General features: G+C 39.4%; 1 protein-coding gene and 1 pseudogene across 1 annotated transcript in view; one reads left to right on the forward strand and one right to left on the reverse strand.

Moving 5' to 3' along the window:
* Positions 1 to 10,576: 10,576 nt before the first annotated feature.
* The window catches only part of MYO5A (myosin VA), a 150,238-nt gene continuing 135,725 nt past the window's right edge, over positions 10,577 to 25,089 (reverse strand). Inside the window, 8 exon segments of the mRNA XM_049769351.1 lie at positions 10,577 to 10,784; positions 11,518 to 11,598; positions 12,979 to 13,153; positions 16,039 to 16,321; positions 17,790 to 17,940; positions 20,148 to 20,237; positions 23,352 to 23,506; positions 24,769 to 24,915. Of these exon segments, the coding sequence (XP_049625308.1) occupies positions 10,632 to 10,784; positions 11,518 to 11,598; positions 12,979 to 13,153; positions 16,039 to 16,321; positions 17,790 to 17,940; positions 20,148 to 20,237; positions 23,352 to 23,506; positions 24,769 to 24,915 (1,235 nt within the window). The 3' untranslated portion in view covers positions 10,577 to 10,631.
* On the forward strand, positions 19,095 to 19,222 carry LOC126002442 (uncharacterized; annotated as a pseudogene).

The following is a 25,089-nucleotide window of genomic DNA, read 5'->3' on the forward strand; positions in this document are numbered from 1 at the left end:
TGTGTTCAGTCAGGGCCTAGGATACCCCTTCATTGATTTGGTGAGTCTGGTGAGAATAATCCTGCACTCTCATTTGCCACCACGTTCTTGAGAGTGCACTGGTTTATTTGTCCCAGTTAAAAGTAGCAATAAGGGGCTGGAGTGATAGTATAATGGGGTGGGCATTTGTCTTGCACATGGCTGACCTGGGTTCAAACTCCAGCATCCCATGTGGTCCCATGAGCACTGCCAGCAGTAATTCCTAAGTGCAGAGCCAGGAGTAACCACTGAGCACACTGTGTGTGGCCCCCAGATAAGAAAAAAGTATCAATTAATTGTAGACAGTATTTGTATTTATGAACCAAGAATCTGCTGTTATCTGGAGTAAAAATAAATGATCTACTTAGTCATTGAGTTCTAGGCTGATCAGAGTCCTGGGCTTGTAGTACCTGTTTAGAGCTTCACATCTACAACCCAGCCTAGAAGGTAAATACCAGAAAGTTTACACAGTTCCTCCTGCTTTCTTCACATTTCCCTACCTGCAAAGCTATATGAACTTCAAACGGCAAGAAGCACTAAGTCCCTAGCTTTTAGACAAATAGTCCAGTGGGACAAACACTGTGACTAGCTCCAGATGATGCTAGCAGTGAACAGAGAGGCCTCACGGGAGTCCAGGATATGTACAAAGCCTTCTGGAAACACCCCTAAAACATATCAAGTTTGCCCAGACCCCTGCTCAAACAAAAGGGAGCAGTGTCTTCCCAAGCTGTCCATCATTAGAAGGGGGCTTCTCAGCTTGGGCCACAAGCAGGCTTGAAGTCCATTATAAACAATAGCTTGAATTTCCTTCTTATTCCAGGCAAGGCAGCGAGTGATACCTTTCTCTTTCTCTTCCTCCCTTCACTCCACTCATACCTACAGGCTGGTCCCACCTCCCTATATCCTCCAGCAGTCATGAGTCAGCTCCAGTTCCTCCCCTGTGGCACTTTCCCTGCCAAACTCCACCTCAGGCTGGCTGAGAGAGAAACTTCCTCTTCAGAGCATTTTCTGTTTCTTCTCCTGGCTTCTGGTAACCTTCTGTCTCCGTCACTAGCATTTGGACTTCCCAAGCTTTGCCATTATTTCTGGAACCCAGCAAAAGAATCTCCCCCTACTTAGGACTCCATAAACTTCTTTTGGATAGGAATTCCAATTGCACATATGTTAAGTCACCAAAGGAAGATGCAACATACTGTCATCTACTCTCCCTTTTTAAAATTCATTTACTCATTTGAAAAAGGTGTAGAACCCAGTCACCAGGCAGGTGTCATGCAGGGGCAGTTCCATTGAGTACAAGCAGGACACTGGCTCAAAGGTCTTTGCAGTGGGAAATTTGTAGAATGCTGTAGTCCTTTAGGTCCATGCTACATCTGGCACTGAGGGGCTGAAGCTCATTGGCCTCTAGAGCCCAAACCTGCCTAGACTCTCCTCTCTCAGACTGCAGGGTCAGCAGATGATTCTATTCCCTCTAGATGGCATCGGGGGAACTGCATTTCTCCTTTTTTACTCATTAGAAAATTCCTTGAGAGGCAAGACAATTCCTTAAAACAAACATCTTTTTTTTTTTTTTTGGCCACACCCAACGGTGCTCAGGGGTTTACTCCTGGCTATCTATTCAGAAATAGCTCCTGACAGGCACGGGGGACCATATGGGACACCGGGATTCGAACCAACTATCTTAGGTCCTGTGTTGGCTGCTTGCAAGGCAAATGCCACTATGCTATCTCTCCAGCCCCACAAACATCTTCTTCTTCTTCTTCTTTTTTTTTTTTTTTGGTTTTTGGGCCACACCCAGCAGTGCTCAGGGGTTACTCCTGGTTGTCTGCTCAGAAATAGCTCCTGGCAGGCACGGGGGACCATATGGGACACCGGGATTCAAACCAACCACCTTAGGTCCTGGATGGGCTGCTTGCAAGGCAAACACCGCTGTGCTATCTCTCCAGGCCCAAACATCTTCTTAATCGCTCCCAATCCTCAAGAAATACTAAGTCTTCAACAGGAAATACTAAGATTCATGGAAGATAGTACATTGGTCTCAAAACACAAACTTTGAGTAGGCCTGTCATAGGTGCTAGCATTCCAGAAAGTGGGCTAGATCCATATTAGAAAAGGTGAGGTGAGGCAAAAGGAAGGACTTAAGATTCTGTTTAGTTTTAACAAAAGTTCTTAGGTTGGAGTGGTACAGTACAGCAGGTAGGATGCTTGCCTTTCATATGGGCAACCTAAGTTTGATCCCTGGCAACACAGATGGTCCCTTGAACTCTGCCAGAAATGACTCCAGGGCACAGCCCCAGCCAGCCCTTGAGTACTAAGCCATGAGCACCACTAGCTGTGGGTTCCAAAACCCAAACCAGCAACCTTCTTAACACATTTTCTTTTTTTTCTGTTTTTTTTTTTTTTTTTTTTTCGGGCCACATCCGTTTGATGCTCAGGGGTTACTCCTGGCTAAGTGCTCAGAAATTGCCCCTGACTTGGGGGGACCATATGGGACACTGGGGGATCGAACCTCGGTCCTTCCTTGGCTAGCGCTTGCAAGGCAGACACCTTACCTCTAGTGCCACCTCGCCAGCCCCAACACATTTTCTAAAACCTAAACAGTTATGCAATCAGGAAAGAGAATTGACATGAGGAACCCAACGACTGCTTGGAAAGCAGTTGTTTAGGACACACTTGTGGACATGAATATAAGGTCATTGGGACTCTTCTGGTCCAATCTCTGATTCTTTGTCCATTCACATTTTCCACTAGAATGCATGTGCATACGTAGAGCTCCGACACTGCCTGGTATCTGGATGGTATTTATTATTTACAACAGGAGGCTCTTTATGGCTATTTACATCTCTGAACTTCAGGGACAATTATAAGGGGACATCGTCAAATTTTTCTGTTTTGCATAGTATCTTCAAAGAATAGTCTAGTTCAGCATTTTTTTTTGTCTCTAGTAAAATGAAGACAAATGTTCAGATAACTAATAACTCATTTTTTGGGGGAGGGCACACCCAGTGACGCTCAGGGGTTACTCTTGGCTATGTGCTCAGAAATTGCTCCTGGTTTGGGGGACCATATGGGACGCAGGGAGATTGAACCATGGTCTGTCCTAGGCTAGCGTGGCCAAGGCAGATGCTTTACTACTTGCGTCATTGCTCCGCCCCAATAATTCATTCTTATTGGTGAAAAAAATAAGTTTTACTCTAGAGTAGTTCCAACACACATTTAGAGTTCTTGTTATAGAGAACACTGGTTGATCTGTGCTTGTATTAATTCAAGCAGAAGAAAAGTCTGTCTACTTAAATCACTGAAATGATTGTCAACTATCTCTACAGTAAAAAAAAAAAAAAAAGAGAGAAATAAAAATATAAAACAAGGACATATGCCAAGGAAAGTGGGTGAATTCCAGTCTCATATACCTGAATATTTTAGGGGTGCCTAGATTTTTCTCCTCTAAGAAGTTCCAACTATATGGCAACTTGGATGTTTATTCATTCTTCAAAAGGGGCCAGCCACATTTCATATGTCTCTATTGACCAACTTCAGTCAGGTCCAGGCACCATGTGGGAGTGGGTCTTTCGTGAGGTGAGGTGAGGTGAGGTGAGGTGAGGTGAGGTGAGGAAGAGGTTGAAGCCCTCAGGAATTAGAGGTTTAGAACCCTTACCTTGAGGCCAGTGGACTTGTGAGGTCATTCATAACCTTAAGCACAGCTGAGAGCCTGAAAGTTGCAAGACCCAAGTTTCCAGAATCCCTCAACTTCTACAAGGTGGGTGGCTTCTGCGCTAGTGGGGGCCAAGGCCTTGGGCTTTAAATCAATGCAAACGTCGTCAATGCAAACTCAAGAATCACAGGAGCCATATTGAGTTTCTCTGTCCTTTGCTTTTGTCCCTGGTCTCCTCGCAGGGATCAAGCCGGTTCCAGAGACTCTCGCTGGCTAGCACCTTATTTCTGGGCTCTAGAAGGGGTAACGCGTGCTTCGAGAGATCCTGACTGAGGCATGAAGCTAGGGTGGCCGCAGGCTCCACAAACTCCCCACACTCAAACACCCCGGGACAGGACCCTGAGCGTGTCCCCGCAGGGAGCTACCAGGCCCTCCGGCAGCTGCTCGCAGGTTCGCAGGTGTGGCCCAGGATAGGATCGGGTCCGCGTTGGCACATATCGGTCTCCCTTCCGCCTACCTGCGTGTACAGCTCGGCCACCGCCATGGGCGACAGAGGTCGGGGTCGCGAGTGTCGACACGGGAGGCGGCGGCTCGAAGTCGCTGCCGCGTCTGCAGCTGCAATCAGCGCTGGGCCATCTTGCCCTAAGTTTTCCAGCTTTTCACCAACTCTCCAGGGCAGCGCTCGGAGGGACGTTCCCATTGGTCAGTACTGTCCAGGCTCCTTGCTGCCATTGGCCGGAGAAGGGCCGCTGCGCCTCCCCCTGCAGGCCTGGGCTCACCTGGCGAACAGCTGCAGGGAACCAGCTGGAGCTTGGAGCAGGGGTTCACTTTCTAGAAACCAAAGGGGGCCTATCCTGCAGAACTTAGAGGGAGGGAATTGTACCGCACTGAATGCAGATATTAGAAAAAAAAAAAGTCCTCAAATCAAAGCTTCCACTTTAGGAGGCTAAAAAAACAAAAACAAAAAAAAAAAAACGATGGGAAAATAAAATCCAAGTAGACAGAAGAAAAAAAAATTAGTCAAAAAGTTGATGAAATCAAGGGCACCTATATAGTCCCATCCATTAAAGTAATATCTTCCTTTTGATTCACTTTATTCATAAAATGGGGAAAAATTAAACATTTTCTTATCTGTGTATCACTAATTATGTAAACTCTGGACATTCTTTTCTTCTTTTATTTGGTCACACCCAGAGTTGCTCAGGTGTTACTCCTGGCTCTGCACCCAGGAATTACTCCTGGCGGGGCTTGGAGGTCCATATAGGATGCTGAGGAATCAAACCATGGTCGGGTGCATATAAGGCAAGCGCATTAACAACTCTACTATCTCTCTAGCCCCATACGATTTTCACTAAAATGGTAAATACTAAAAAAAATATTTCTAATAAAAATGAAACAAAAGTCCAATACATAAATGTTTATGGGATCTAGATAAAAGCCAGTCAGGGAAGGAAATAAATAGCTTAAATGACTTTCCTATTAGGAAAGAAGATGCATCTCAAATCAACAATTAAAAACTTCATGGAGAAACATGACAAACCAAACCCAAAGCAAGGAGCAAGAAGGAAATACTAATCAATAAAGCAGAAAACACAACGGAGAAAAAAAACCAACAAAACCAAAAAAAAAAAAAAAAGATTGAGGGTGTTAATGGTTAATGGCATTGAATGTGTATTATGTTGTATTTTTCATGTACTATTAGTTTATTTATAAGACATTAACAAAAAATCCTTTATTCACACCTTTATTTGAACAATTTTATGTAACAGCTAGAATACAGCATTAATGACACACATTACTGAGACATTTACTAAGACATTAGATAACTACAAATTTAGAGTGTAAATGTCGATCTGATATTGTCTTGGTTTTTATCTGAGTACCAACTGATGTGTAGTTTCAAAGCTCTTACCCATAGAAGGTGAAATATGAACTTATTTTTTGAAATTCCATGTGAGAGATGCTTTGGTGGGTCCAGTTTAAAACCAGAGTTGATTGAAACTGTTTTTCACTTCTCAGCCTTTCTTCTTCCTTTATGATGGGTGACTATTTCACCTAAGAATTTTTCAATGATGATATCATGCTTTTTGATAAAGATCTTTTCTTTTTTTCAGACCCCAAAATAAAAGCTACTTGAAACATTACAATGTTTGATTTCATTGTCAATAAAAAGTAAAACAATTTCAGTAAGTCAACAAAGTTACTCATTAAAATGTAGTATGTTAGGTGTTATTATCTCATTTCTGGGCAACACTGTTAGAGCAATTTACATTTTCCAGGACATAGAAAGTCAATACTACTCTAATATTCCACAATAATGCATAACAAGGAATCATAAATAACAACGTATGTAGTCACACAAAGAAAAAACTTCACCATTGGTAGGAAAAAAATGAAATGGTTTGAATCATTTAGAGATCCTGAAGTGTAGAATAAAATTTATAACATGGTAAAAAGAATCTATCTGAAACTACTATCTGAAAATGCATGAAAATATACTGACCTATCAAGCACTGGATTGTATATACTTTTTCCAATATTTCAAGCAATCTTATAATAAGGGAATGTTGGATATTTTCAGACATTTTATAAATCCAGAAACACCCTTTAAATTAAACTAATGAATATTTTTACCTAAGTCAAATTATAAAATAAAAATTTTATACATTTTTTTATTTTATAATTTGACTTAGGTAAAATATGCATCTGGGCAGATATTTTAGTTCTTTTCTCTTTCTGGTTGATTGAAAAATCTGCTCCAGGTGGCTTTAAATTAGGGTGATATAATGTTTAAGCCCAACCTTCTTTATGCTATGGGGTTATTAAAATTGTTTAATAAAGGGCGGGAGAGATAGTGCAGCAGTAGGGCGTTTGCCTTGCACTCGGCCAAATCCAGGATGGACATTGGTTCGATCCCCCGAGTCCCATATGGTCCCCTGAGCCAGGATTGATTTCTGAGTACATAGCCAAGAATAACTCCTGATAGTCATAGGGTGTGGCCCAAAAAGCAAAAATAATAATAATTTTTTTGTTTGTTTTAAAAGAATATCTCTAACACCAAGGGTATGGTTCAGAGATAAAGGACATGCATATGTGAAACCTTGGGATTCAATTCCTGGAGCAAAAATAAATATTTATAGAAGATTTTAAGTTGATGTCTTTACCTTTCTAAGAAAATGCCAACGGAAAATAAGACATTCATGCTTTACAAAAATCTAACTTATCTATTTCTTCCATATGTTAAATTGCCTATTTAGGACACAAAAATCCCCCAAATTCAGGAATATTCTCTAAGCTCACATTTCACTGACTCTGAGATTCTTTTTGCCTCAGAATTCTAATCACTTTTGGGAAGTAGCAGGAAAGAAGGGAAGATTATAGCAAGGGGATGGTCATGCATGAAAGGAATTAGTGGTTGGAGGTAACTACACCCAACCCAAACCCTCACAGAACCTTGAGAAACAGGATAAGATATCCCCTTACAGAGAAAAGGTTCAGAGAAAATAAGGCAGTTCTAGGAGTGAAGGTAGCAGGGGTTAAGGCGGCCCTCACAGCACAGCCTGAGAACAAATTACAATGCACTTATCCATGAACTTAGGCCAGAGCAGCACAATAAAAGTTAGAGCTTTCGAACACACATGCACACAGCGTATCTCTAAGCTCCAAAATAAACAGCAGCAACATGCACATACTCTAAGGATTACGCGGACTTGGAAATGACCTGCCCAAGGGACAGCTTTCAGAAGAGTCCAAGCTGACTAGGCTATTCTGTGCTCAGGATCCAAACTAAGGAGGGTCTTAGCTAAGCACCAAGGGTTCTCTGCAGGCTGCACAGTTCAGCTGATCCCTGTAAGAGGGCATATGAGGGTGTGTATCGTGGTCTTTTTGTCTGAAACTTTCACTCCCTAGGATCAGACTGGGATGGCCTGTAACCAATGACCAGGACTCTCCAAAGGAGCACTGACTATAAAAGTCAAACCTAGTTATAGCAAGTAACTGTGACAAAAAGAAAACTGCTGGGGTCTAAGTGCTTCCTCTTATAACCACAAAGAACCTGGTTCTCTGTACCTGCTGACACCAAATGCCAGTTGCCAGCACTAATAAGGAAAAAGAGCATCTCTTGCTAGTGCAGGGCATCCCAGAGGTGTCAGGAGTAAAGGAATGTAGCACAAAACATCGTTTCCATCTTCTGCCTTGTACCCACAATGCCACTGCTGCCCAAGGGGAAGCTGCATGGCTCGAGAGTTGAAGAGCTCAACAAGGCACCGACATTCTGTCTCTCAGATTATCAACAAGTGGTTCTCGTAGCCACTCTTTCCACTGCCCAGTGTTGCTGTGAGGATAAAATGAGGTAATACAGAGAAAGTGTGCTGAAGTAAAGCGTCACCAGACACAAGGTGCTATTTCTGCACTACTAGAAATAGGAGAATTTAAGGGCCCTAACCAACATTTACTTGCTATTTTATCCTAAGTTATTGAAGAACAGGGCAGTGGGAGAGGGGAAGGAAAAGTATCAATTCACAATACTAGTTAACATGGAATGTATAGTTTTTAATTTTGCACTTGATGCAATAAGTGTCAGATATGTGGGTAATTTTCAAAACCTCCATAGGTGCTGTGATGCTCCACTGTCAATTGTAATGACATTCATCTTCTCTATTATGGTTACTCTCAGATCAAAGTCTTAGCATAAGAAAAGTTGCAAGAAGAAAATCTTGCTTCTCTTACTGTGGACAATACTAAAGAATGTACAGAAAAGAAATCAGAACACAGCTTTGACAAAAGTTGGTCTAGAGGTAAGCCATCAGGCGGGCCAAGAGTAGGAGGTCAAGATTGTTTATCTACTGCCTTCATCGTACAGTGAGAGGCAGAATTGAGAGCGAACAAAGCAGAGAGCAGAAGGAAGGATGATGGAACTATCTTTGCAGCTGGATGAAAAAGTGCAAATGGACCAAAAGAAAGGGCGAGCAGTTCTCAAGATGGCAAAAGGATACTGTGGTGCAGAACAGGAAGTGGGACACAGAATCAATTACCAGATTCAGTTGCTCCTTAGTTGTCAAGTATTTCTGTTATGACTAAAGATTTTCAGGCCACTGAGAGAAGTGAATTCAGATTCCATCTGGACTCAAAGGTAGAAAAGACCTTTGAAAAGACCTGAGTCCTAGCAGAAGCTCTGTGTGGTCAGCATTGGAACAGGAGACCTCCGTAGAGGTACTGGGAGCAATAGCCCATGTTACAGCAGAAGACAGAGAGGCTGAGAATGAGACACATTATACTCTCTGGAGTAAAATGAAGAGTTGCTATAGCATGATTTGATGATCTGAAAGATCCTTGGTGTGCACAGTGTGTGCTCCACCAGGGTAGGCTGGAGGAGGACCTACAAGAATTGCTGGATCTGAGAACACCAGCCTATATCATTACTGTCTTCTATTCTTTGATCAGCTCTCCAACCCCAGTTTTATCTGTGCTCCTGGAACACATTCAAGACTTAGCCATATGACCAAAGTTCACAGATCACTGAAGACCACATTGGCAGCCTGGGATATGAAATCTGATTGAAATAGTAGTGTTTTTGGTTGATTCTGCAAATATATTTATCTAAAATAAAAATAGTACACAAATTCAATAAAAATTACCTAAACTAACTTTCTAAAATCATATACAGAAAGGCAGAGTTACACAAACTTGTGACTTTATATTTTACTAACCCCTCAGAAATAATAGGCACCAAACACTGGTCGTTCTATTCAAAGATGAACTTACTAAATATGCAGCTCATTTCTTTAGGATTCAAATACTAAGTAGAGAACTTTACATGTAAAAGGGACCTTAGTAGTTTTTGCCTAACTTTTTTATTATATAATTAATTTGAAGCTCAAGTAAGTTATCAAACTGTTTATCTTTTAACAATTGCATCTGACTTCAAACTCACTTCCAATAATAACAATGCACGTATTTTATTAAAATGTCATATTTAAGAAAACATCTAAACAGTTCAAGTATATAAATCTATGCTTGTAATTCAGATCAGGATTTCTAATGAAAGCTAAGAATTTGATTTTGCACAGTCTAGAAGATTTATTATATAGTATTTCTCGGAAAAATGGAGATAATGCTTAATGAAAATTTCATAATGAAAACTTACAGAATCTGAGTCTTATTGAACTAAATTCTCAGTAAAATTCAGCAATGCTAATCTTAAAGTATTTCTAGAATATGATGCTGTTTAAAGTATCTTATGATATTGAGAACACTTACAGAAGTTGCAATCCAAAAGTCATAATTATGATACACATGGTTTTGAATAATTTATAGAATAATCAATTTCAGCCCTGATCATGAATATTCTGATCATCTTCTCTAGAAAGTGAAGATTCTTAATATATTAAATTCTATGCTATACAGTAAACCAACATTCTCTTAACAGTATATGTTGTAGTGACACAAAAAAGGTTTTTGACCAATTACATTACATATTTTTCTAATTCAATTTATCAGTATCAGTGTAATCATTTCCTAAACTGGTAAGTATTAAGTGGCATTTTTCTTTCAATTCTTCGTCAGCACAAAGGATATTCCTTGTTGGTGCCTTCCTAACAGCCAGAATTTCCATGTATCTGGAATTAATAGTTTTTAAAAATATAATATCTAAATGTAATGCTGAATATATAAATAAAAGCAGGTTGAATAAGACACATTTCCCCTCTTTCTTCTATTTACCCAACACTCACTAGCTTGTAAACTCAGGATGTCTAATTGATCCAAGATGAAGGTATCTATGGAGGTAACAGAGAAAAAAGGAGCCTAATCAAAGCATTCTAGGGAGACTTCCAGTTAAGAACCGCTTGATGGAAGGTAATTAATCATACTCTCTTTAAAAATGTGTTTTCTATAGGTCACTGGAAAGAACTGTATTCTCTACCAAGCAGGAAACTCATTGTCAATGTTTATCTTCAAATTACATTTAGACCCGTGCTATGAATCCCAAGCCTAGGCTGGCTGGAATCTGGATGGTCTCTAGTGCCAGAGAGGATGGGTTAAAGGGAAAGGTAATGGGAAATATGTGTTTAGCATCCATGAGCAGCTGAGGAGAGTCTTTTCTGTCTCGCATACGCATCTGAAAGATTAAGCAAAAACAAAAAAGCAAGCATCAGTTCTCTGAATCGATATTTTGCATAACTACATACCATTTTGGACCACACCTGGCAGTGCGTTCTGCTGATGGGCTGATGATGAGGTTGCTCTAATCAATTCTCTGGAGACCATGTGATGCTGGGAATTGAATCCAGCCTCCATCATGCAACGTTTGCACTCTAGCCCTATGAACTAACTCCTGGTACACATAGATTATTTATTTATTTTTTGGTTTTGGGGTCATACCCAGCAGTGCTCAGGGGTTACTCCTGGCTCTATGCTCAGAAATTGCTCCTGGCAGGCTTGGAGGTCCATATGGGATGCTGGGATTCGGACCACCGTTCTTCTGCATGCAAGGGAAACACCTTATCTCCATGCTATCTCTCCGGCCCCACACATAGATTTTTATTTTAATATCCTACAAATAAATGCAACTAACAAAAAATATTTCTATTTGAAAATCACTCCATATTTTTGGAGGGCCCTACCCAGCAATGCTCAGGTCTTCCTCCTAACTCTATAACCATGAATTACTCCTGGTAGGAGTAATTGGGATGCCAGTGATTTAACCTGGGCAGGCTGCATATAAAGCAAGTGCCATGCCCATTATACCATCTCTCTAGAATCCAACACCTCATCATTCTTAAACTGTAAAATTTCCAATTAAAACCCAAAGGTTGGCGAATCAAAGAAAAAGAAATCCAGAGATATCTTACCTGTATAGTACGAATAAATGCTACAGAGACTCTTTCTTCAAATTCATTAACTGGGGTATACAAATTCAACACTTTGACAATCTGAAACAGATTAAAGTATCAAAGTTCTCGTTACATTTTTGTTACATAGTGGGATCTGCTCCCATTCCCCAGTACACACAGCAACAGTGTCCTAAGTATCTATCTAGCTACTTTCTGGATATGTTCTATGTATGATCTGTATAAGACTTGGATGCTGTGAAATGTGCTAAGTATGACAGTTGAAGAGCCAGCACAGAAATAGGAAAAATAAAAAGCTATTTTTAGTCTTTCTTTTTCCTGGGAAAGATGGAAAAGTTGACCATACCTAATAGTACTCAGGACTTACTCCTGGCTCTGTACTCAGGGAAACACTCCTTGTGGGGTTCAGAAGGACCATATGTGGTGCTGGGGACTGATCCCAGGTTGCCTATGTGCAAGGTAAGGACCCTATCTACTGTACTGTCTCTCTAGCCCCCATATTAGGAATTTTTATTTCTATACCTTGCCTCATATTAAAGCTGTTGTTCCCAAATGTCATGTTTTTCCTCTCATCTCCTAAAATTCAATGCTCAGTCTAATGGGAATTTTCCATTAACTTTTCTAAATATTCAGTTATGTTCCTCATCATTTCCTTTAGCCCTCTTTGAGATGTGTCTTCTAGAACCTCTTACAGTTGAACAAGCTGAATAAATTTTTCTTCCCCACTGAACTATACATTCTTTTTAATTAGAATTATTTCTTCTTTATAAAATACCTCCCATAAAGAAGGATAGTGCTATGTAGTCAATAAGTCATGTACTGAACTGAAGGTACAAGATTACCTATCTTAAAATAGAGAAGTCTTAAAGAATCATCCCATTTTGATTGGATGATAAAAATATTTTATAGAATATAAAAATGCAGGGCATATTTATTTCTTGAGAGCAGGGATTTTATTGTTTTGTTCGTGGTTATATCTTGCTGACTGTAACATTATGTAGAACGCCATTGATAACAATATTATTCAATGTTGATTGTGAATAACTGTAACTAGTACCAAGATGTCCTGATTTCTGGGAAATTTTCTTTGCTTCAAAGTCTGTTTAGATTTACATCTACTCTGACACAGAAGAAGTCAGATGAGAGATAAGAGTAATCGTCAAAAGACTCTATAACTTACTTAAATACCACTCTTTTGTTTTTGTTTTTTGGGTCACACCCAGTTGTACACAAAGGTAACTTCTGTCTTTGCACTCAGGAATCACTCTTGGTGGGTTCAGGGAACATATGGGATACTGGAGATCAAACCTGAGTCAGCTGTATATAAGGCAAATGCCCTACCCACTGTGCTCCTGCTCCAATATCACTTTTTTTGTTTTGTTTTTGGATAACACCGGCAGTGCTCAGGCTTACTCCTGTCAGGGCTTGAGGGACCATTCATTAGAGAGAAACTGGCTTTACCTGGGCAGTAGTTAGAGCATTGCACATAGAACAAATGGCTTCTGCATCATCATCTGTTTTCTTTTTCACTTGCAAAAGCTGAGCAGCCTGAATGAGAGGTTCCAGAGTTTCTTTAGCCCCACTGTTCATAAGATTCTTATCACGCAGCCATTCTTCCAACTGACTGACATTGTACCTGAGGCCAAAAAGAAGAGAACAAGAAGATAAAAATTTGTTAAAACTTGTCATGTCATTAAGAAAAATGTCTTAATTTGTCAGGAATTTATTTTAAATGACAGGCAGAGTTTTATTCAATTTTTAAAAATATTGTCACTTGTACTTAAAATTTTTCATTATTTTCCTGATGTTTAATATTAATTACATAAGAGAAAGTGACTAAAATATAATTTTTAACAGAAAAAATATAGTTATTACAGTAAAAATTAGAGTCTTGGAGATGAAGTGATAGTACAGTGAGTAGGGTGCTTGTCTGCATGTGGCTGACCTGGGTTTGATCTGCAATCCCACGTGGTCCTCTAGGCCCATCAGGACTGATTCGAGTGCAGTTTAAGGAGTAAGCCATTAAATGTGTGGCTCATAGGGGGGAAAATGTTAAAAGTGTTATTGAAAGAAAAATAGGACACACTGTCTGACTGTGTCCTTACAAAATTGCTAGTCAGAAAACACATCTAGTTTTTCTGAGGACTTCAAAGGTGAGAACTGACAATCCCTTAAGTATTTTCTCTGAACTGTCCCCTCTTCTTTGTCCAGTCTTTAGGGAAGATTGTGGGCAATGGATAAGTAGACTGAGGAAGCTAATGAATAGAAGGAAGGAGGGAAAGTGAGGTCTGTTGTTAGAACAAAGACTGTGAATATGAAGAAAAACAAAGATGCCGAGTCTGTTTTTCAAATAGCAGATGTGAGTTTACAAAAGGGGGCCAGTCAAGTTACAGTAGTTCTGAAAATAAAATGCAGCAAAAGGACATATTTAAGTTTTGATTAGAGACAAAGCTTAGTAATCAGCAAGTTAGAGCCATAATATTATAGCAGGTGCTTCACATATAACAAAAGCTTACAGACTGACATTTTTCTTAAATTATTTTGGGGGGGTCACACCCAGCGGTGGTAAGGGGTTACTCCTGGCTCTGCACTCAGAAATCACTCCTGCAGGCTTAGGGAACCATATGGGATGCTGAGGATCGAACCCAACTCTGTTCCGGGTTGGCTGCACGCAAGGCAAATGTGCTATTGCAGATGGGCAGGAGAGGTGGTGCTAGAGGTAAGGTGTCTGCCTTGTAAACGCTAGCCAAGGAAGGACCGTGGTTCGATCCCCGGCATCCCTTATGGTCCCCCCAAGCCAGGGGCAATTCCTGAGCGCTTAGCCAGGAGTAACCCCTGAGCATCAAATGGGTGTGGCCAAAAAAAAACCAAAAAAAAAAAAAAAAAAAAGAAAAAAAAAGAAAAAACAAAAAGACATTGTGTGGACTTTTGGGGCCGGGGAGGTGGCTCTAGAGGTAAGGTGTCTGTGCCAGGGGCAATTTCTGAGCACTTAGCCAGGAGTAACCCCTAAGCATCAAAAGGGTGTGGCCCGAAAAACCAAAAAATAATGTGCTATTGCTATGGACATATTAGTTTTCCTTCCTTCCTTCCTTCCTTCCTTCCTTCCTTCCTTCCTTCCTTCCTTCCTTCCTTCCTTCCTTCCTTCCTTCCTTCCTCCTTCCTTCCTTCCTTCCTTCCTTCCTTCCTTCCTCCTTCCTTCCTTCCTTCCTTCCTTCCTTCCTTCCTTCCTTCCTTCCTTCCTTCCTTCCTTCCTTCCTTCCTTCCTTCCTTCCTTCCCTCCCTCCCTCCTTCTTCCTTCCTTGCTTCCTTCCTTCCCTCCCTCCCACCCTCCTTTCCTTCCTTCCTTCCTTCCTTCCTTCCTTCCTTCCTTCCTTCCTTCCTTCCTTCCTTCCTTCCTTCCTTCCTTCCTTCCTTCCTTCCTCCCTTTCTCCCTCCCTTTCTCCCTCCCTTCCTTCCTCCCTTCCTTCCTTCCTTCCTTCCTTCCTTCCTTCCTTCCTTCCTTCCTTCCTTCCTTCCTTCCTTCCTTCCTTCCTCCCTCCCTTTCTCCCTCCCTCCCTCTTCCCCCTCCCTCCCTCTTCCCCCTCCCTCCCTGCTTCCTCCCTCCCTGCTTCCTCCCTCCCTGCTTCCTCCTTCCTTCCTTCCTTCCTTCCTTCCTTCCTTCCTTCCTTCCTTCCTTCCTTCACTCTCTTTCTTTTTTTATTTTTTGACACCCCTAGTTTTTCTTTTTTTTAATAAAATCACTGAGTTACAAACTTATTCATGATAAAGAATTGAAAGGAATTTTCTTAACAATAACTCTAGTGGATGTGGGTCAGGGTGGCTAACTTGGAGAGAAAGTTATTGTTTCCTGAAATTCTGTAACCAAAGGCTTTTGTAAGAGAAATAATTTCACTTATCTCTTTATTGTAAAATAAGTTATCTGCAAATCAATCAATTCTATTATGATAGAGAAGAGTAGACAGACACAAAAGGCAGTGCAGCTTTTCTGAAAATATAAATGGTAATATTTTGAAAGTCTGTAAAATAATCTTGTTGCCAAAAATACAAAAAGGCAGTGTAACCACACCCTCAAAAATCAATCGTCATGCTTGAACCAGTACAATCTTGAGTTTACACAAAAGGAGGAGGAACAGGTATATCATTTTATTATTTATTATTTTACTATTTTTCATTTATTATATTTATTTTATATTATACATAATATTTCTTATTACATTTAATTTATTATTTTTTTTTTCATTTAGCCCCCAACTCCTTCCAATGAGTCAGCTTCACAATGAAGCATAGTTTCCAACAAGAAGAGAGCAGAGCTTGTGGGAAGGCATAGAAATGATTGTGAATGAATAGAAGTGATTAAGTCTGGCCAGATGAGAGAATACAACTCTAACTTTAGTGCTTTCCTGCTGCTTCAGTGGCAACAGACATAAGAGGCTTTTATCCAAAAAAGGCCTCAGACCTCTTCAACCTAGTAGGCCCAAAAGGCCATGAAAAGAGGTTATTCCAGGTGCTGGTGCTGCTCACCTGATCTGCATGCCTTTACTCCAGGAGCACATGTCTTTCCGCAGGAGCAGGTTGTTCAAGGTAATGGCCCCCACTATGTAGAACATCTGCTTGACCACCTGTTTGATGAGTTCAGGGTCCATGCCATGCTGACACATGACTGAATGGAAGGAGTTGAGTTGCCGAAGGATGGAATCCAGTGTGTAGGTGCCCTCATCCGCAATGCTAGAAGTTCGCTTTCTTAGACCTGTGGGCTTCACCCCAGACACGCCTTGAATGGTTTCATGCTCCAGCATGCCAGAAACTGTGGAGTAATTGAAGTATTAGAAAATTTTGGAAGGGAATATGATTTATATACACATGTATATATGTATATATATATATATATATATATATACATTTATTCACTTAAGAAAATGAGCATCAAAATAGAGGGAAAACTTTACCCTCATCCTCCCCACAAAAAAGATGCTAGATTTTAAACTGTAATGAAGAAAAAAAATTTCTATTGAAATAGTAACTCCAAAATTGGAGAAGAGGGGTGGACAGGATGTGACAAGGGTTGTGGGTGGGGTGGTATGACATTTCCGTGGTGAGGTGAGATGACTGTATACCAAGACCGTAAGTGCCAACACTATTATAAACACATCACCTTAACTATAGTAAATTAAAACATAATAACAAAAATAGAAGCAACTTAAAAGATTAAAAAAATAGAAAATAATTCTTAAATATAAACAGCTAAATATTTGATGTTGTTTTCTTTTTTGGCCATATTTAGATGGCTCAGGGCCTAATCCTAGCTCTGCATACAGGGATAAGTCCTGGTGGTGCTGGGGGATCATATGCCAGGGATGGACCCAGGGTCAGCCACATGTAAAGCAAGAACCTTTCCCTCTGTACTTTTACTCCATGAAGGTCATAAAATTTTAGATCTTAATGGTAGATTTTCTAAAGAATATCTTGGGAGGGTTTCTAAGAGAAAGTATGTATCAGTTAGGAAGAGAGGCTGAATCCCACAGGCAAACAACTCAAATTTCAAGAAAAGTTGAGCAGTAAGCTGTGGCTTTAGAGAAGATACAGTGCAGATGGGCAGCAATGCTGTTCCTTTAAGTGGAAGCCCCCAGTGAAAGGGCCATGCACAGCTCATTTTTTATCATCTAGTATTATACACAGCTCCCATAGATCCTCATACTGAGTAAGTATGTTTAGTGTGGGCAACTATAGTGTGGGCAGTGAGGATTGCAGTTTATTGTGGTAATTTTAAAGGTCAAAACTTCTTGTTTAGCCATTAAAATATGATAAAAAAAAATAAGATTGGCTGAAGCTAACATTTGCACCTGTGTTTGTTATTGAGTGTTTTTCTTTAAAAAAAAGTTTAGGTAGCAATATTATTCAAGTTCATGGTATGATGTACAAAATTACTGTATACTTAGTTGGAACACTCCTTCCATATCCCTCACCCTTGACATTATTTGTTAATGGACAATCATGGTTTAAATGCATACTATTACCTCCCTAGCGCCAGTCAGGTGCTCAAGACCCTTTTAGGGATCACTTATGGGAGATCACTCCTGGAAGTGTTTGGGGGGAACATATGTGGTGCTGAGAATTGAACTGGGTTGCCTACATGCAAGGCAATTGCCCTACCCATTGTATTATCTTTCAGTAGTTAAGAACTAAATTCTCATACTTTATGTTCTTCATATAAAGGCATATCCCCAAACATGTGACCCTGTGAGACTTTAAATTCAGCAATGCCCAGGTCTTACCAATCATTGGCTGAAGGATGTTCTCCAATACCCGCACAAGCTGCTGGTATATCTGAATGGCCAAGTCACTCAACACTTGTCGATACTCAGCCAGATCAAAATTGGTGAGGCAATGTTCATTTTGGCGAGAAGTGTTGTGTTTCATAAAGCCCTGGGAACCAAAGATAAAACAAAACATACTGCCTATCTCAAGTTTGGTTAATATTCTCATTTGCTTTGTTCTCATTAAAAAGTTTTCATTAATCACACACATAAATGACAGGATAATCATCCTCTACTGCTCTGTCTTCAGTTCCATCATATCCCTCATTTTTAACTTTGAAATATTACATAAAGCCAGAGGAATAACAGGACAAGGGATATGGAAAATACAAATATTTCCACTTACCAAACAATAGACTTAATGCCAAATACTAAATTATCTAAAATACTACTAAAGCACTAACTTCTTGCTTTTTTGCCACACTTGATGATGCTCAGGACTTACTCCTAGCTCTGTGCTCAGAGATTACTCCTGGCCATGCTTGGGGAACCATATGTAATCTGAGGGATAGAACACAGATCAGCTGTGTGCAAGGCAATTTCTTCACTCACATACTATATTGTTTATAAACACAGTAGATCCTCAAATAATCTTGTCTTGTTAACATTGTCTTGTTAACTAATTATAAGACCTGACTAGAACAAACAAATCACATCCATCATTAAACAAAACCAAAGAACCTCTTTTATTACCTGCAACTTCCCTTAAACTCACAGAAACTGGTGACCAAATTGAAAAATATCCCTTTACCATGAATCACTGTATGAATACATAAACTTGAGTGCGTAAGCTTAGAATATGGAATATTTTAGAGAGATCTGTCAAAATGCAAAGCCAATTTTATAGGCAGACTCTTGTTGGCTATTGTCTGGCACAGTAAATTGTCCAATGGCTGCTACCTGAAGTCAAGCATCTGTGATCAATTTAACAACATGGTCTATAATTGGGGCCTGGTTTCTCTGGTGAATTCTGATTTGTAACTCACATTTTCTCAGGGACCATATCTTGCTCATTAGTAATTCCTATATTTTCCAGCAGTCACCTGCTCCTAGACTTGAGCTGCTACTAAACTTCTCTGCCTTCTCTGCAAGGATCAAAAGATAATGTCTGTGATCAAGCTTTTGGGGATGAGCTCACCCAGAATCTTGGCTCCATTTCTCATGACTGAGAGGATTTGATTAAGTTTCATTGAGTTCAGTTTTATCATCTGTAAAGCAAGGTTTTATTTCTCCTCTAGAGAAATGTAAGAATTAGATGACATTCTGCAACCGATTAAGCTGCCTATGATATTTTCTCAAGGGACTGTTTGTGCAGTGGCTACCAATAGCCTTCTGGGTAGAGAGTGCAGTCTGTGGCTTGTATGGGTGCCCTAAGGGACCCTGAGACAGGCTTCTCAGGTGCACATGTATATCTGTCTTCATGCTGGCCCTAATTTTAGGCTCCAGACAGATATGCAGGAGGGGCGGAGAGGCCTTAGAAAGCTCCAGGGAACAGTAGTTGGGATCCACATTGGCAAGTCATCATGTCATACACACCAAGATGCAGAAAAAGGAACATGTAACTTTGTACCCATTCAAGGTCATGTTCTCTAAATGTCAGAAGATCCACATTTCCCAGAATAGGGCTTTACCAGGTTTAATGTGGATTAGTTTGAGGATATGGTGGCTGTGGAATCAAATAAATCACTAATCGTGGAACTCTAGAGTAGAGTTTATCCTCCTAAATCCTTCCCCACTGCATCCCATCTTACCTATTCCTATAAATCCTGCTTCTTATACTCTCACAAAAAGAACAAAACAATAACATATATAGTAAACACTGTGGGAAATAATAAGAAACCCTTAAGAAAGAGTAATTGGTATGTCACATAATTAAAAAATAAGTCTATCTGTTGATTGATGATCATATTATGATGAAAGTGAATAATATTTAACCTTTGAGAAAGTGAATAAAAATTTTAACAATATAGACCATCATTTTAACTTTATTGATCACCTTTAATGTATTAATGGTAAGATAGAATTGCTTCACTTAAATAATTCAGTATTCCTCAAGTCCACTTGAACTTATTGACAAAACATTTAATTATTGGTAACAGTTCATTGACTAATACTTTATTGCTGTTCTGTTTTCTTATAATATGAACAATCAGAGGTAAGACACTGTGACTTACACAACTGTTTCAAAGCTATGATCTCATAAGTCACTCTAAATAAGGGTTTCTAAATTTAAAAATGGTTAAATACTTCATACATCAACACCAAAATGCTAGAAAAAACATAGCATGCTGTCTCTTTTTTAACCGATTTTCTCACCTCTTCTCCACTGTACTGCTTCAAACAGTGCAAAAATCGGCATGTGTTAGAAAGCCAGAAGGATACAGTTTCAAAATCATCACCTCTTTTCTGAAAAAGAAAAAAAAATTTAAATTAATTTCCCTGAGGGAAATAACAACCTGATAAAAACTGAATCAACATCAGAATACTTATTTATTCTTTTATCATGGTAAACAAAAGAAAACTAAATCCCACTGTAGTGTTAAGGATGGCTAGAAAATGTCAACTCTTAGTTTGGTTTTTATTTGACTTGACAATCCCTTTTTGTTATTAGAAAATAATAATTCATTAAGTGAATGTTAATTTTGTATTCTCTAAGGTGAAAGTATTATCATACCTCAGCTTACTCAAACTCACTTTCCTTATGGATGGGAATCAGAAAAAAGGACAGCACAAAAAAAAAAAAAGTAAAAAGTACTGAAATCTGAATTAGGTTAACAATCTTGTCAACAGGATACAATGTCTGTGTAGTGAGTCAGAAATAGGATGAAAACAATTTCTTGGAGAGTACTACAATCACGAATCCTTTAATACTGAGACTGTGTTCTGATAAATGTATCATTAAGAAATTTCATCCCTGTGCAAATACCATACAGTGATTTGTACAGACCTAGGTGGGATAGCCTTTTGGAATCACGAGGGCATATTCAGCGCAGCACTGAATATGTTCAAATTTTCACTAAACAATCTGGTGACTGATGAACATATCACTATGAATGTCAATAAAATTTTTTAACAAATCTAAAGCAACGTCTTAATTTGATCACCTTTAATATAGTACGTACATTAAACGTGATTAAGTTAGCATCACAACACTATAGACAGAAGGTATTTAGTCCTATAATTAGGAATGGAGTAAATAGTAAACAACTAGAAGAGTGACATAGAGAAATATATCTCAATCTAAAACCAGGATATGAAAAAAATACAAGAAAATTATAAAGGGTATGAAGAATGTTTCTGTATCATTATTTTAATACTTATACAAGTTAACAATATTTAAGTGAGATTGATATATTATCTTTGCAATTAAGATGTGAGGGAGAACATCTGGTTTTATTATCTTCAGAGGCGTCTATGAAGCAGTACAACTTAAAAGTCTAGGACCAATGGGGCCGGTGAGGTGGCGCTAGAGGTAAGGTGTCTGCCTTGCAAGCGCTAGCCAAGGAAGGACTGCAGTTCGATCCCCCAACGTCCCATATGATCCCCCAAGCCAGGGGTAATTTCTGAGCGCTTAGGAGTAACCCCTGAGCATCAAATGGGTGTGGCACAAAAAAAAAAAAAGAAAAAAAGAAAGAGCTTGCCGGAGAGAGCATGGAGGTAAGGCATTTGCCTCTCATGCAGAAGGATAGTGGTTCGAATCCCAGCATCCCATATGGTCCCCTGAGCCTGCCATGAGTGACTTCTGAGCATAGAGCCAGGAGTAACCCCCGAGCACTGCCGGGTGTGACCCAAAAAACAAAAACAAACAAACAAAAAAGTCTAGGACCAAAGAGATAGTACTGCAGATAGGGCACTTGCCTTGCACATGGTCGAATGGATTCACTATACATATATTGATCACACCTGGTCATGCTCAGGGATCACTCCTGGAAGACTTTGGGGAAACATATAGGATGCTGGGATGGAACCCTGGTAGGCTGCATGCAAGGCAAATGCCCTACCTGTTGTGATATTGCTCCAGCCCACACCTAGGTTCACTAATTTTTAAATGTTAAATCTGTAGAAACTCCAGCTATGTAACTACTGCAGACTGTAACTATATATAATATATATTTAGTAGGGACTGAGAACCAGTATTTCTCAGTTTATAGCCAGGGCCTGGGAAAGCATGTTGAAAAATTTTAAATTTCAGTTTTGAGGCTGAAGTGATAGGGCTGGAGTAATAAGGTGGGGCATTTGCCTTCAACATGTTGGACCTGTGTTAGATCCCTGGCATCCCATATGGTAACCAAAGCCTCCCAGGAGTGATTTCCAAGCATAGAGCCAGGAGTAACCCCTGAGTACTGCCAGGTGAGGCCCAAAGACAAAAAAAAATCCAGTTTCATTAGATGAAAAAGTACTGGAGATAGACAGATGTTACCATTGGGCAAAGCATGAATGCATCTACTGCCCCAGCACTGTGAAGAATTAAATGGTATGTGTTATGTTAGGTATGTTTTACTACAGTTAGAAAAAAATGTTCCTGGAAGATATTTTAGATTTGAGAGAAGTCCCTGATCATGCTCACTTTCTGCCTATTCTAAAAGTTTTTATTAAGTTTAATCAAAAAGTAAAGTACTTAGAGTATACTCTTTTAGATCTTCACAGAACATAGTTAAAATTAAATATAATGTTCTTTATTTTTCTAGAAAGTTAGGAGGAGGATTATGCAATATGACTCAGTGATTACTGAGTTATGTAGGACTTTCTACTCTATTATATAATTTTATGGTCTTTTTCAAGCCTTATTCTATACATTTCATTATGTGGTTCTTGCAAGAAACCAGGCATTTCAGGTTCAAGAAAAATAATACAGTTCTAGAATAATGGGGGCAAAGTTAGGAAACACATCCTTATATGAATGAACCACACATTATTGTATGTTTAAAACATCTAGAGTACAATTAAATCTAGAGTATATATGTTGCTAAATAAACTACAGCATCATAACCCTTATATTCATACATGCTCTACTAAATGCTTCAGACTTAGTTTTTTTTTTTTTTTTTGGTTTTGAGTCACACTTGGCAGCTCTCAGGGGTTACTCCTGGCTCTATGCTCAGAAATTGCTCCTGGCAGGCACAGGGGACCATATGGGATGTCAGGATTCGAACCACCATCCTTCTACACGCAAGGCAAACACCTTACCTCCATGCTATCTCTCTGGTCCTAGTTCTTATCTTAGGAAGACTGCAGAGCAGACTATTTCAAGGAATAAACTTAAATCAGATCAAATTAATTTTTTTTATTCCCCCCCGCCCCAGATCAAATTAATTTTGATTAATGTCCAACTTGAGTTCTATTTTGAAATATGGTAAAGATCTGTTGTAAAATAGAAGATGGATCCTGCAACAAAAAGTACCAGGGAAGACTGAGAAAAGGTCTATATCTGGCAACTTAGCTCAAGTCCAAGAAAGAAAAAGCACCTTGATGAGGAGGATCCTGTCATCATTAGAATTCATTCTGAGAACATGAACTAACCTTTAATACTTTTTTGATGCTGTTGATGGTTGATGTTAGTAATGACCTGACTTTCTGATCATCATTCAGGTAGTCAGCATGTCTGACACACATAAACAAAATATATGCTGGTAACCCTGGAATCAGATTGACAGCAACGCCACGTGGCTTCAGTTCTGAAAAAAGAAAAGAGGAAAAATAAGCTTGCATAACACTGAAAGCTTTATGAGGAACATGTTGTGCAGTTCTCATGAAAGGACTCCTTCAGGGAAAATAAGTCAATTTCTTTCTGTGTCTCTCTCTGTCTCTCTGTCTCTGTCTCTCTCTGTCTCTCTGTCTCTGTCTCTCTCTCTCTCTGTCGCTCTCTCTCTCTCTCTCTCTCTCTCTCTCTCTCTCTCTCTCTCTCTCTCTCTCTCTCTCTCTCTCTCTCTCTCTCTCTACCATGTTGTGCAGTTCTCACGAAAGGACTCCTTCAGGGAAAATAAGTCTTCCTCCCTCCCTCTCTTGGAGGTGAGGGATCAAACCGCAGTCCGTCTTAGGTTAGCTGCATGCAAGGCAAACACTCTACTGCTTGCCCCACCAATCCAGCCCCAAACTTAAACATCTTTATATATAGTACTAAGTTTAATAATACCATGAATTCAAGGCACATTAAATCAGGAACAACTGTTAGTCATATTGCTACCAATATAGTATCCAGGGGGAGGAATGTTATGCAAAAGCTGAAAGGAGATATTTTTAGCTTTTTCAATTCGCAACTTAGGTACACTCCATAATCATTTCCTCAATACCTAAAGTCTTCTAGCTGAGCCAACTAGAGACACAGACAGAGATTGATGGGACTTGTACTTACTCTGTCCTTTTGTTTTGTTTTATGGGCCATACCTGGTAACCATTAGGGGTTACTTGTGGTTCTGTGTTCAGAAATTACTCCTGGCAGGCCTGGGGGACCATTTAGGATGCATAGATCTGCCATGTCCAAGGCAAATGCTCTACCTACTTGCTGCGCTATTGCCCATCCCTCATGCTACTCTTAAATGCTTCTTTCACCCCTAAGCTCATTTATGCTGTCTTTTCTTCTATTACTCGAATCTTTTATAATTATTCTGTTTCTTCTCTATTATTGAACTGTTCTTGAGATATATAATTTAATATATTTGGGGGGAAGTAGGGAAAAAACAAAAACATGCAAATTAAAATAGCTCCAAATTGTGGCTATCCATCAGAATCTCCTGAAAATTTATAAATATTTTTATAGAAAATAAAAATTCTATTATAAATGGATTCTAGATATTTTTATTTAATTATCTGGCATAATTTTTTTAAATTAGCGAACACAAATTTTCATGTATACATAGGAAATTTCTACAGACATACAGCACCAGTCCAAGGACAAACATTTGAAAAAAATCACCACTGACATGCAGAAAATACTTGCCCAGAATCAGATTTTTAACAAGTTTTTGTTCATCCTCCTTCTTATATTCTAGCATTCCTTGGAAATCCTTTTCTTTCCTGGGAATATTGACTGGACGGATGGGTTCATCAATGATCTGACCTGGAGATATGTTTTCCACCTGGCCCACTTAGGAAAAACCAAAGAAAAGAAGAAAAAAAATTAGGTAGAAAAGATAAAGGACACCATGTTCTTATAATTTCAAGTGAACTCCATAACAACGGGAATCTGCCATATTTGTCATGGAATAGTTCCTTTAAATTTTTTTTCTACTAAAAGTGGATGACAAATTATAGAGCAATA

Source organism: Suncus etruscus, chromosome 2 (genome assembly GCF_024139225.1).
Source record: "Suncus etruscus isolate mSunEtr1 chromosome 2, mSunEtr1.pri.cur, whole genome shotgun sequence".
NCBI classification, from domain to species: domain Eukaryota; kingdom Metazoa; phylum Chordata; class Mammalia; order Eulipotyphla; family Soricidae; genus Suncus; species Suncus etruscus.